Below are 13,162 nucleotides of genomic sequence, written 5' to 3'. Positions count from 1 at the left end.
GATGACCATAGATGTTTAGTCCCATAGTGCTCAGTGCCATTTGAACCATTTTTGTGTATTGTGAAACGTTTATGTGACGGAAAGTTATTTTATATTAATAAATTGCGCTCAAAGTGAATGTATTGATATAATTTCGTAGTTGAAGGAACCTGATTGATAATAGTGTTGTTGTTGTTGTTGTGGTCGTCAGTCCTGAGACTGGTTTGATGCAGCTCTCCACGCTACTCTATCCTGTGCAAGCTTCTTCATCTCCCAGTACGTACTGCAGCCTACATCCCTCTGCATCTGCTTAGTGTATTCATCTCTTGGTCTCCCTCTACGATTTCTACCCTCCACGCTGCCCTCCAATACTAAATTGGTGATCCCTTGTTGCCTCAGAACATGTCCTACCAACCGATCACTTCTTCTAGTCAAGTTGTGCCACAAACTTCTCTTCTCGCCAATCCTATTCAGTACCTCCTCATTAGTTATGTGATCTACCCATCTAATCTTCAGCAATCTTTTGTAGCACCACATTTCGAAAGCTTCTACTCTCTTCTTGTCCAAACTAGTTATCGTCCATGTTTCACTGCCATACATGGCTACACTCCATACATATACTCTCAGAAACGACTTCCTGACACTTAAATCTATACCCGATGTTAACAAATTTCTCTTCTTTAGAAACGCTTTCCTTGCCATTGGCCGTCTACATTTTATAACTTCTCTACTTCGACCATCATCAGTTATTTTGCACCCCAAATAGCAAAACTCCTTTCCTACTTTAAGTGTCTCATTTCCTAATCTAATTCCCTCAGCATCACCTGACTTAATTCGACTACATTCCATTATCATCGTTTTGCTTTTGTTGATGTTCATCTTATATCCTCCTTTCAAGACACTGTCCATTCCGTTCAACTGCTCTTCCAAGTCCTTTGCTGTCTCTGACACAATTACAATGTCATCGGTGAACCTTAAAGTTTTTATTTCTTCTCCATGGATTTTAATACCTACTCCGAATTTTTCTTTTGTTTCCTTTCCTGCTTGCTCAATATACAGATCGAACAACATCGGGGAGAGGCTACACCCCTGTCTCACTCCCTTCCCAACCACTGCTTCCCTTTCGTGTCCGTCGACTCTTATAACTGCCATCTGGTTTCTGTACAAACTGTAGATAGCCTTTCGCTCCCTGTATTTTACCCCTGCTACCTTTAGAATTTGAAAGAGAGTTTTACAGTCAACACTGTCGAAAGCTTTCTCTAAGTCTACAAATGCTAGAAACGTAGGTTTGCCTTTTCTTAATCTAGCTTCTAAAATAAGTCGTAGGGTCAGTATTGCCTCACGTGTTCCCATATTTCTGCGGAATCCAAACTGATCTTCCCCAAGGTCAGCTCCTACCAGTTTTTCCATTCGTCTGTAAAGAATCCTCGTTAGTATTTTGCAGCCGTGACTTATTAAACTGATAGTTCGGTAATTTTCACATCTGTCGAAGCCTGCTTTCTTTGGGATTGGCATTATTATATTCTTCTTGAAGGCTCAGGGTATTTCGCCTGCTTCATACATATTGCTCACCAGATGGTAGACTTTTGTCAGGACTGACTCTCCCACAGCTGTGAGTAGTTCTAATGGAATGTTGTCTACCCCGGTGCCTTGTTTCGACTTAGGTCTTGCACTGCTCTATCAAACTCTTCACGCAGTATCATATCTCCTATTTCATCTTCATCTACATCCTCTTCCATTTCTAAAACATTGCCCTCAAGTACATCGCCCTTGTATAGACCCTCTATGTACTCCTTCCACCTTCTGCTTTCCCTTCTTTGCTTAGAACTGGGTTTCCATCTGAACTCTTGATATTTATACAAGTCGTTCTCTTTTCTCCAAAGGTCTCTTTAATTTTCCTGTAGACAGTATCTATCTGACCCCTAGTGAGATAAGCCTCTACATCCTTACACTTGTCCTAGCCATGCCTGCTTAGCCATTTTGCACTTCCTGTCGATATCATTTTTTAGACGTTTGTATTCCTTTTTGCCTGCTTCATTTACTGCATTTTTATATTTTCTCCTTTCGTCAATTAAATTCAATATTTCTTCTGTCACCCAAGGATTTCTACTAGCCCTCGTCATTTTAGCTACTTGATTCTCTGCTGCCTTCACTACTTCATCCCTCAAAGCTACCCATTCTTCTTCTACTGTATTTCTTTCCCCCATTCCTCAATTGTTCCCTTATGCTCTCCGTGAAACTCTGTACAACCTCTGGTTCTTTCAGTTTATCCAGGTCACATTTCCTGAAATTCCCACCTTTTTGCAGTTTCTTCAGCTGTAATCTACAGTTCATAACCAATAGATTGTGGTCAGAGTCCACATCTGCCCCTGGAAATGTCTTACAATTTAAAACCTGGTTCCTAAATCTCTGTCTTACCATTATATAATCTATCTGAAACCTTTTAGTATCTCCAGGCTTCTTCCATGTATACAACCTTCTTTTATGATTCTTGAACCAAGTGTTAGCTATGATTAAGTTGTGCTCTGTGCAAAATTCCACCAGGCGGCTTCCTCTTTCATTTCTTACCCCCAATCCATATTCACCTACTACGTTTCTTTCTCTCCCTTTTCTTACTACAGAATTCCAGTCACCCATGACTATTAAATTTCCGTCTCCCTTCACTATCTGAATAATTTCTTTTATTTCATCATATATTTCTTCATCATCTGCAGAGCTAGTTGGCATATAGACTTGTACTACTGTCTTAGGCGTGGGCTTCGTGTCTATCTTGGCCACAACAATGCGTTCGCTGTGCTGTTTGTAGTAGCTTACCCGCATTCCTATTGCTTTATTCATTATTAAACCTACTCCTGGATTATCCCTATTTGATTTTGTATTTATAACCCTGTATTCAGCTGACCAAAAGTCTTGTTCCTCCTGCCACCGAACTTCACTAATTCCAACTATATCCAACTTTAACCTATCCATTTCCCTTTTTAAATTTTCTAACCTACCTGCCCGATTAAGGGATCTGACATTCCACGCTCCGATCCGTAGAACGCTAGTTTTGTTTTTCCTGATAACGACGTCCTCCTGAGTAGTCTCCGCCCGGAGATCCGAATGGGGGACTATTTTACCTCCGGAATATTTTACCAAAGAGGACGCCATCATCATTTATCCATACAGTAAAGCTGCATGCCCTCGGGAAAAATTTACGGCCGTAATATTTACTTTGCTTTCAGCCGTTCGCAGTACCAGCACAGCAAGGCTGTTTTGGTTAGTGTTACAAGGAGAGATCAGTCAATCATCCAGACTGTTGCCCCTGTAACTACTGAAAAGGCTGCTGCCCCTCTTCTGGAACCATACGTTTGTCTGGCCTCTCAACAGATACCTACGGTACGGCTATCTGTATCGCTGAGGTACGCAAGCCTCCCCACCAACGGCAAGGTCTACGGTTCATTGGGGGGGGGGGCATCATAGTGTTAATTAATCAAAAAGACAGTATTACAATTAACAGGAGCGTTATTATACATCATCTTGGTTGTAATGAATACCATATCGTAAGCATGAGAGTATTGGTACTATCGTCATATTCGTTGGAGCTTTCTTACATTCGCTCTCCTCAGAAATTTGTTTATTGCTTTGTGACTTTACATTCAAGTGCGCAAAATTAACTGTTAGTGATATGTAATTACAAATGAAAATTTTTGCTATGATTTCCCACTTACGTAAGTGGTACTAGATTCTTTACACTGCATGTTCAGAATATCAGAACGTCTATTATAATTTCATGTCATTGCATCTCGTCTGAACGCCCCTCCTGCTCCTCCTCCTCCTCCTCCTCCCCCCCCCCTTCCTTCGACCCAACATTGACTCCGCTTCAGTGGTTTTCATTGGTTTCACATACGCGTTTCTCGTTTATTTCGAATACACGCATTACTATGACATGAATATTTTTCTAAGTGTCAAAAACGATCTGCATTGCCAAATACTTCTCAAACCTCTGTAGAGCATATTTATTGACTTAACACAGTATCCAAGGTACGTTATGTGGAAACTTAACTTTTCAACTGCGATTATGTGATCGAAAGGCAAATCAACGCATACAGTTTTGTACTGATGGCTGTCAGCGGCTAAAAATTAAATATCGTGGTTAACCACTGAGCTCAATTTTCGAACAAAGCGTTCATATAAATTTTATGTTTTTATCTGGCACTACACGCGAAATAAGAGAAGTATCTATCTTGTAGCAGTCTCAGTTACAGTCACTTGAATTATGAAAATGTTAATGTAAACAACGGTTACATTATTTAAGGCCGATTCTCTGTTGGTAGTTATAACTGATAATTTTATTGAAAAATAGCGTTAGTTTGTCTATGAAGTTGAAGATGTGGCATTATTGTGATGGATGGTTCTACATTTTCTAGATTCGCAATTTTGTCAATGTAATGGTGCATTACTCTCCTAATATTTATTGTACTGCGAATTAGAATTTTGTGTGACTCAATTCAGGTGCAAGAATATTTTTAATCCAAAAGAGGGCCCAGTGTGTGATAAAACTGTTTGTGAGGCTTCATGTAAGACTCTGCCCTATAACACGAAGATCTGTAGCTCATGCTACTTAACTAATTCAACTGAATGATAGCAAATAATGGAAGTGATCGGTATGTGAGGAAAACATAACTCTGCAGCACAACGTTCAAGACACTTTTGGAAAAATTATATGCAACAGACACAAACAGCGTGTTATTGAGACAAAGTAGATGGTATTTCTACATTTTCATATCAACATTTTCAATTCACTGCTGTAATATCTCAGGGCCTTTTAAACGCAAGTGACACTAAAATAAATATAACATATAATATACAAGTTTTGTAATGAAGATATAACATTTTCAACATTTACAGTTAATACAAGCACAAGGTTCATTCTCTGCGATTACTAGTAATGTGACGTATCATTCTTTTCCTTATTATTCGTTGTATTTACTTTACATTAATGTAGTAATTTTTTTTTGATCGTACAGCATTATCAATGTATCGAATTCTATCGGAACAAATAGAAAAATTTTGTCGTCGAAATTACTTATAATAAAATGTCTCCTGGGGAGATGCACAGATAACCATCACCGAAATCAAAAATACGCTAGCGAAACATAAATCACACAAGAATAAGAAAGTTAATGCAAAAAGAGAAATAAAGGGAAAAATGGGGTAGGCGAGAATTACAATAAGTAAAACGTTATCGATGTGTATGTAAATTGGTGTATTATCCACATGAAGGTTAAAGAATCTGGGTAAGGCAGTAAAAGTTGAAGGGCAGCATCAAATTAATAAAAAGAACATAAGCTGCTTTTGACACAGTGTACAGCAGCAAAGAAAAATATGCTAATAATGTTTGTCTCTTAAGATTATGAGAGTTTCTATTTAACATAGTAATTTCAATTTTTATATTTTTTTTCTAGATATGAGCCTCCCATAGACACCGTGGTTGACTTGCATGACAGTGGGCTGCAGTGGGCACAAATCGACAGTGCGTTCATCAATTCCCTCAGGGGACTTACAGATCAAGTCTACCTGGACCTGATAGAGCGTTTCCGTGTGCTCACACCAGACATCATGCGTTCTCGGGTCACCACACGAGACTTGGCGTTTATCGTCGAGAGACTTCCTGGAGGTATGATCAGTTGATCGTAGTTTCCTGCTGGTTTAGTCACCATAAAATGTAAAATAGGATATTCCACATATTTTGTAATTCGTATTGATAAACTAGCCGTGGTTTCTTGCGTTCTATTCCCTTAACGATCGAACACATATTTTACGGTTATGGGCAATGGTTGTCGTTGTCAAGATGCTAGCACTTCATTTTCCAACATAGATGAGTAATGGTAATTATCTGGTAAACATCTTGTGGTTGAAGTTCTTGTCTCGTCCACATATGCTTCCTAATATGTAAGAAGGAAATATAATTCCCCTTGAGGAACTATAACAAGGAAAACTGTATGAGAATCATATTCACATTGGAAAATGGGGCTAAACTTTGGCTGCTCTATGCATTGGTAGCAATGAAAATTTTTGCTGGGCCTGAAATCGAACCCGGATCTTCCACTTAACGTGAGGTGTAGCCTTGGCCGCCTCTGCTATTCCCGAGTATGCTGCCCGCACTGATCCAACCATCCATATGTCACTGCGTCTACATCCTAAACTTGCGCAGGTACTGTGAGTCCTCTACGGGACGAAACGTATGATTAAAGCCAAAGCCCAGTTATTAGGCATGAAACAGAAAATTGCACAGCCTGTGTTGTTAGAATAACAGCGACACAGCACTGGGCAGAACCAGTTATCGCTGTTACATAATTATCTGGAAAACATTTTAATTCTCCATTGTTATTGTAGCGAGTTCCACGACTGCAAATAACAGGCAGCAATAACAGCAGCTCTTCTGGCTACAGATTTAATTTAAAAAACACTACCACATTTGCCCTCACACACTTCCAATGTTAGATGACATCAAATACATTTGTTCATACAAAAATAGCTGCATTTGAAGTGATCTGAAAATGTCCCTGGGTGAAACCGAACCCAGGCGTACTTTAAATGAAATATTCTTGCAACTGTAGCTGGTCTCATTGCAGGCAGGAATTACTGAATAACTTCAGGTTGCTCTAAACTTTTATATTAAAAGAGCACGGGTGTATAGGAAGAGCACGGGTGTACAGGAACGTCAATGGCATCTCCCTTTTGTATCTGTAATGTTGGTACCTGTAGTGCAATAACAAATGTCGAGTATCAACTTCGTGTAGGGAACAGTTGAATTTAAACGCCTTTTTGAAGTAACCCCGTTGTGAGCGTTTCATTCCAATGTACACAAAGCTTTCAACTAGTTGCTGTAAAATTATTTTTGTTTTGAACGGTTTGTAGCTAAATGAAATGCATCCAACCGATATTTAAAACTTTTGAAGAACAAGTAAGTGAAAAATTCACTTCACTCTTGAAGATGTGAAGGACCTTGGTAAAATGCAGTCACAGGCGGAAATATATACGAAATGCAAGATGTAGAAATAACATCGTTTGTTACAAAGAGAAGTGTGTCGGGATTCCTGCTGTTCTTCCTGAATACTGATGACCTTGCGGAGAATATTAATAGTAATCTCAGACTCTTCGCAGATGGCGCAGTTATTTACAATGGAGTACTGTCTAAGAGGAGTTGCTATTATTATATCAAGTCAGAGCTTGAGAAGATTTCAAAGTGGTTCGCAGGCTGGCGACTTGCTTTAAATGTTCAGAAATGTAAAACTTTGTACTTCACAAAACGAAAAGGAAACGCAGTACCCTATGACGGTAATATCAATATGTCACAGATGAAATCGGTCGACTTATATAAATACCTGTGTGTAGCACTTAGAGGAGATTCAGAATGGAAGGACCTCAAAGGTTCCATAGTGGGTAAAGCAGGTAGAAGACTTTTGCTTTATTGGTGATATTAGTGAAATTCACTCAATATAGATGGGATACTGTTTACAAATTACTCGTGCTAACAAGTCCTAGAAAACAGCTCAAGTGTGTGGGACCTATAAGGAACAGAACTGGAATACAGACAAGGGTAGCAAAAATGGTCACAGGCTTGTTTGAGCCATAAGAGAGTGTCACAAGACTGAACTAGCAGCCTCTTGAAGACAGACGTAAAGTATTCAGAGGAAGCGCACTTACAAAGTATCACGAACCAGCTTTAAATGATGAAGCTAGGATTACTTTACAGCACGCTCGTAATCGTGCCCCTACGTACCGTTAGGATAAAATTAGATTAATTTTAGCGCACATGGAGACATTTAAATAACCATTCTTCCCGCGCTCCATATGTGAATGAAACGGGAAAAAGTTGTAATAAATGGAACGATGTGACGTACACTCTCCCACGCATTACACAATGGTTTGCAGAGCACGGATGTAGATGTCAACGTAGATGTGGTATCGTAGGTTCAACGATTTAGAGTGTGAAGTAAATAATGTTATGACTTGTTATAAGAAGCCGTATTCCACCAGTTACGTGAAGAACTAAAAATGACAAAGCTGTGTACACGACAGAGGGTGTGCATCTATTGAATGTAAACTAGAAGTAAATACATAAATTGCTTTTATGGACCAATTATTCACTTTGTATGAGATATGGGTTCACCTATGCGCATTGTGAAGTAAACGGGAATCATAACGGTAGGTCAAAGTAGATGGCCCTGCAGTAAAGAATGGCTAAGCAGGTTTTACCTTTGACATTTATTATGGAGTTGGAGACATAACTTTGTTTGCCGGTTTTAGAGATCTTTGTGCGATGTAAGCACAATGGTACAAGTGGACACTCGATGTTTCGAAAGCCCACTTACACAGAGCTTTATCTACAGGCTACTATTTTCCATTATCCGGTAGAAGTAGTCGGTGTTCCAAATACCTTGATCCACAAAGCCCATGTCATCTTGGACGCCGATAACCTGCAACAGTAATTACAACAACTAAAGACTATGTTCCTGGACAGAGTATTTTGGTCTCGCTAAGTACAGAAAACTCTGCAGACGTGAAAACGACAGAACAAGGACGATGATGAGGTTTTCAAACTGACAGTTTATCAATTATATTTGGTAATTCTTCGACGGCGACATGTACGGTATTAAGGAGGCGTAATGTGACAGTGATCTTTCCCCCTCCGTCTAAGGTATCGGTGCATCAGGAGTATGACATAGACGACAGAGTTTCGGAAGGCAGGTGCACGTACATACGATTTCGTGTGACTGCAGCAAATCAACTACACTACATGTGTTCTTTGTAATCCGTATACAATCGAATTTTTGGTTGTACTATTCCGGTTCGTGTAACCTCTTATGGGACTCTACCTTAATGCAGTTTTATGCTACTATTCCAGATCTGAAAATAGCTGTGTAATCAGCGGAAACGAGTCATCATTTAATATTATGCTCTCACGATCATCACCTTTACGATATTTTATTCACAAAATTTTATCTTAATGCCAAAGTTTTAGATCGTTTGTCTCCATCCTGGCTATGTCTGAATTAACGGCTTTATGTGTATAGTTGGTCAAAGGTGTGAAAAACAGACGATAATGAATCTGTGGACTTATTCTGTATTGCCACATTGCAATGCGTGGAAGATATTATCCACGAAAATCTTCGCATTGACAATCGATAACGTAGCATAGATTTTCTTGAAACCAGATACAACACTGCTTCTTAAGACGCCAGTCGTCTGACTGGTTTCATGCTGCCCACCACGAGTTTCTACTATGCAAACATATTCACCACAGAGTAGGGCTTGTATCCAGCATCGTCAACCTATTTCATATATTCCAGTAACGGTTTTTCCCACATAGGTTTTATCCGTTTATAGCCCCACATTTCAAAAGCTTCGATTCTCTTACCCAGTTTTCCCACAGACAATAATGCACTTCAAATGTGTGTGTATTCCGAAGGGATCAAACTTCTGCGATCATCGGCCCCTAGAATTACACAGTAATGAAACTAGATAATATGTACTAAGAACAACACACACACCCATGCCCGAGTGAGGACTCGAACCTCCGGTGGGAGGGACCACACAATCCGTGACATGGCGCCTCAAACTACGTGGCCACAAAATGTGGCAAATAGTGCACTTCCATACCATACTGTACTAGTAACGCACGTTCTTAGAAATTTCTTCTTGAGGTTAAAGCAGATGATTTGACCAGAAATGACACCATTGCCTGTCTAGTCGGTAATACATTATTTTGCTTGCACGTTAGCAGAGCTGATTCACCTTGAAGTGTAGGATACAGGTGGGGTTGTGTTTGGACATAGGATTTTGGAGATACGGTGTGGGGTGCAGGTTTAAAATATGACGATTGTTTGTGTATGTTTTTGTTCGCCGTCTTTGTCACCCAATCCTGGCAACTAATTTTGTGGTCAATCAGAATGCGAAGGAAAAAATACTTACCTTAGATCCCAGTCTGCACGGCCAAATTCTGGTCCAGGTCCCTCAAAGAAATTTTTCTATTCTCCTTCTGCTTAGTGGGATAAAGACTATGATTTTAGATGAAAGTATAAAGTTCTAGTTCTTACATACATTGAGCAAAGTCTCTCATGTACAGCACTTTGAAATTCACTACATTTAGTTGACAGTAAATCTTGCTACCATAAATAGCACAACTAGAAGTTCAGAGGCGACCTCTACGGTACGTTCCTACCAGATTGTCTTTCGCCCTAATAATACTCAAATGCTCACCACAAAAGTGAAATAATAGTCACCGTTCGCCACGTGGATTTGTAATTATCACGGACGGCTCTCTAACAGTTACTTTAGCGAAATCTAAGAAATCCAGGACGGTGTACAGTCCACGCGAGTTCACTATCCGTTTTTACCGCAAATACGCTATTTGTCACAGTCCGTCTCTGACGTCATCCGAGGCAGAGCGCGATCCGACGTTTAACAGACGTGGATGTTACAGGGGCAGAGTGCGAAGTTAACCTTATTCCTGTCTCTCGGGCTGTATTTATACAAGTGCTGCAGCGGACGGCCGAGGGAACATCTGTTGGCTACTGCCTTAACACAGGGCAGCAGCCTCAGAACGACCGCTTTCTCGGATACATAATATGTAATAACATAGTTTTGAATTAATTAATAACTTTTTAATTTTTACATGTATTTAGGTACGTTGTTTGAAAGCACAGAAAAAGTTTCAGCTCGCCAGAATAAAAACTTTGCCTTCTGGAATTTACCTCTTAACCACACCTTTACTAGAATTTGTATGGGCTGCTATTAATACTACAACTCTAAAATTTGGTATAGCCCTATTATTTAGTCGGTTTTGTCATCTACTTTAACCAGAATTCTCTACTATTAAAATTACAGGTACTAAATCTGAAACTTCCTGGCAGGTTAAAACTGTGTGCTGGACAGAGATCACAACTCGGTACCTTCGCCTTTCGCGGGCAAGTGCTCTTTCTTCCAGGAGTGCTAGTTCTGCAAGAGTCGCAGAAGAACTTCGGTGAAGTTTGGAATGTGGGAGACGAGGTAATGGTAGAACTGAAGCTCTGAGGACGGGCCGTCAGTTGTGCTTGCGTAGCTCAGATGGTTAGCCGGCACGGTAGCTCAGCGTGTTCGGTCAGAGGGTTCGCTGCCCTCTGTAATAAAAAAAACTGAGTTAATCGATCGACAACAAACTTAAACGGCTGTCTTACGACGTCCACCCTGAGCTTATACAACGAACGAAAGCGAACAAAATGAGAATTAAAAAAAAAAAAAAGTGGTAGAGCACTTGCCCGCGAAAGGCAAAGGTCCCGAGTTCGAGTCTCAGTCCGGCTCACAGTTTTAATCTGCCAGGAAGTTTCATACCAGCGCGCACTACGCTGCAGAGTGAAAATCTCATTCAGGTACTTAATCCACTACAATCGAGTATATTTTAGTTACTAATATTTTTTCACTTAATTACTCAAAAACTATAGGAGTTAGTTTAACGTGGTCTCTCAGTTATTACTTTTAGGGAGAAGTGAAGCACAAAACAAATTTTTACGTTTCTAAGTCCAATATGTAGCGTCTTCCATTTTTTTCTAAAAACGTGGATTCCGGTCGTAATTTACGTTCTTTAGATTTGAAACTTGCACCGATTATTTATCAGTTCCATAGGCGCCTTCTGACCAAATTCTGGATTTCTAGCTTTATTATTTAGCGCCATTTATTTTTTTATTAAAGAGACATTTTTACTAAGCTATCACGTTTAGCTACATTATGACTTGATATTTGAGACGTTATTACAATTTAATACATGATAACAATGTTTTAAACGTAAATTTTGAGTTTTAATTTTATAATCAATTGTGGTGCAATACTTGCGCGCTACGCGCACATGCGTTAAGGTGACGTGGCGCTACTAGCAGTGAACTGCGAAAAGTCCCAGCACACTCGGTCGCCTCTGTATCTCACACACATGCAGTGCTTGCTTTAACAAGTTTGTTTGTGTGGCCATCCTCCGCAGCAAGCATATAATTAATACTTATTTTGTAAATAACACTGCCTTCTCCTGCTGCTAGTTACTTTATTTATCCCATACGCGTTTCGCCTTCTCCTATTATAAGGCATAAGCAGTGTGATCTATAACGATACAGTTTTGTTAGTTTTAAATTATTAAACAGTTCACTTCACGATTTAATTGTAAAAAGAAAGTAATTACTTAAGATTTGCTGGTCTCACATCTGGTCTGGAGGTCGCACTACCACTTTTATCACTGCCATATAACCACATCTTTGTGTTCATCGCCTTCCACACATTATTCCCCATGTTTCTCACTCTTTTGTGTGGTGGACTGTTGTTCTTTTGTCACTCGATACAATCATCGTACACTATTTTTCACAACGTAAAGATTGCGACTCCGTTACGTGTTTCATCTTCTTTGGTATGTTTATCTGTTTCTTGCTAAACTAACGACGTATATGTTCGAGATTAACTACCATTTATGATGTTTATACCGTGTGTGTGTATGAGAGAGAGGGGGGGGATATAGCCGATGGTTCTTTTTTTTTTTGGGGGGGGGGGGAGGGTGTACTGGCTGTTAGCGAGCGGTTGAAAACTATGGTGACAGCTGATTTCACTTTTCGTTTGCATATACTGTGGAGGGGTTCATGGATGAGTGAGTGTAATGATGTTGGGTTCTATTATTATTATATTGGACGGTATTATTATATTAATACTTTTTGCGAACGTTATTCTATTACTTTATCTAATAGTGTAAATAATGAATTGTTTGGCATGTGTACTTGGTCATTCAACAGGATTTTCTCCTCTGCTTTGGTTTTCTGTATGTGGTAATTTTCTTGCATGGTTAGGAGGCATTTTTATTGTTGATTCTAATTATTTTCATGTCAACTTCTCTAGCGGTTGGTTTGTGGTAATTTTATGTTAGGTTTTCTGCAAATGTAGAGTGATGTGTCCCATATTTCCAGGCTCTCACGTGTTCTTTGTATCTGACATCAAATGTTCTCCCTGTTTGCCCTACGAATTTGACTTCACAAGTGTTACAATGTAGCTGATATACAGCTGGTTTCTGGTGTATGCCTCTTTTTTTTGTCGGTTTTGGGGTGTATTTTTGTATAGAATTATCTGTTGTGTATGCTTCATTTATTCTCTGTCTTTTGAAAATGTTGGTGATTTTATGGGCGATTTT

The 13,162-nt window shown here is 39.5% G+C and overlaps 1 protein-coding gene across 1 annotated transcript in view; it reads left to right on the top strand.

Moving 5' to 3' along the window:
• Positions 1–13,162, top strand: part of LOC126159753 (glutamate receptor ionotropic, kainate 2-like) — a 69,144-nt gene that overhangs the window by 47,455 nt on the left and 8,527 nt on the right. Inside the window, exon 5 of the mRNA XM_049916573.1 lies at positions 5,427–5,638. Coding sequence (XP_049772530.1) covers positions 5,427–5,638 — 212 coding nt within the window. The remainder of the gene's footprint in view (positions 1–5,426; positions 5,639–13,162) is intronic.

Source organism: Schistocerca cancellata, chromosome 2 (assembly GCF_023864275.1).
Source record: "Schistocerca cancellata isolate TAMUIC-IGC-003103 chromosome 2, iqSchCanc2.1, whole genome shotgun sequence".
Taxonomy (NCBI): Eukaryota; Metazoa; Arthropoda; class Insecta; order Orthoptera; family Acrididae; genus Schistocerca; species Schistocerca cancellata.
This window is presented reverse-complemented; position numbering and strand designations above follow the sequence as displayed.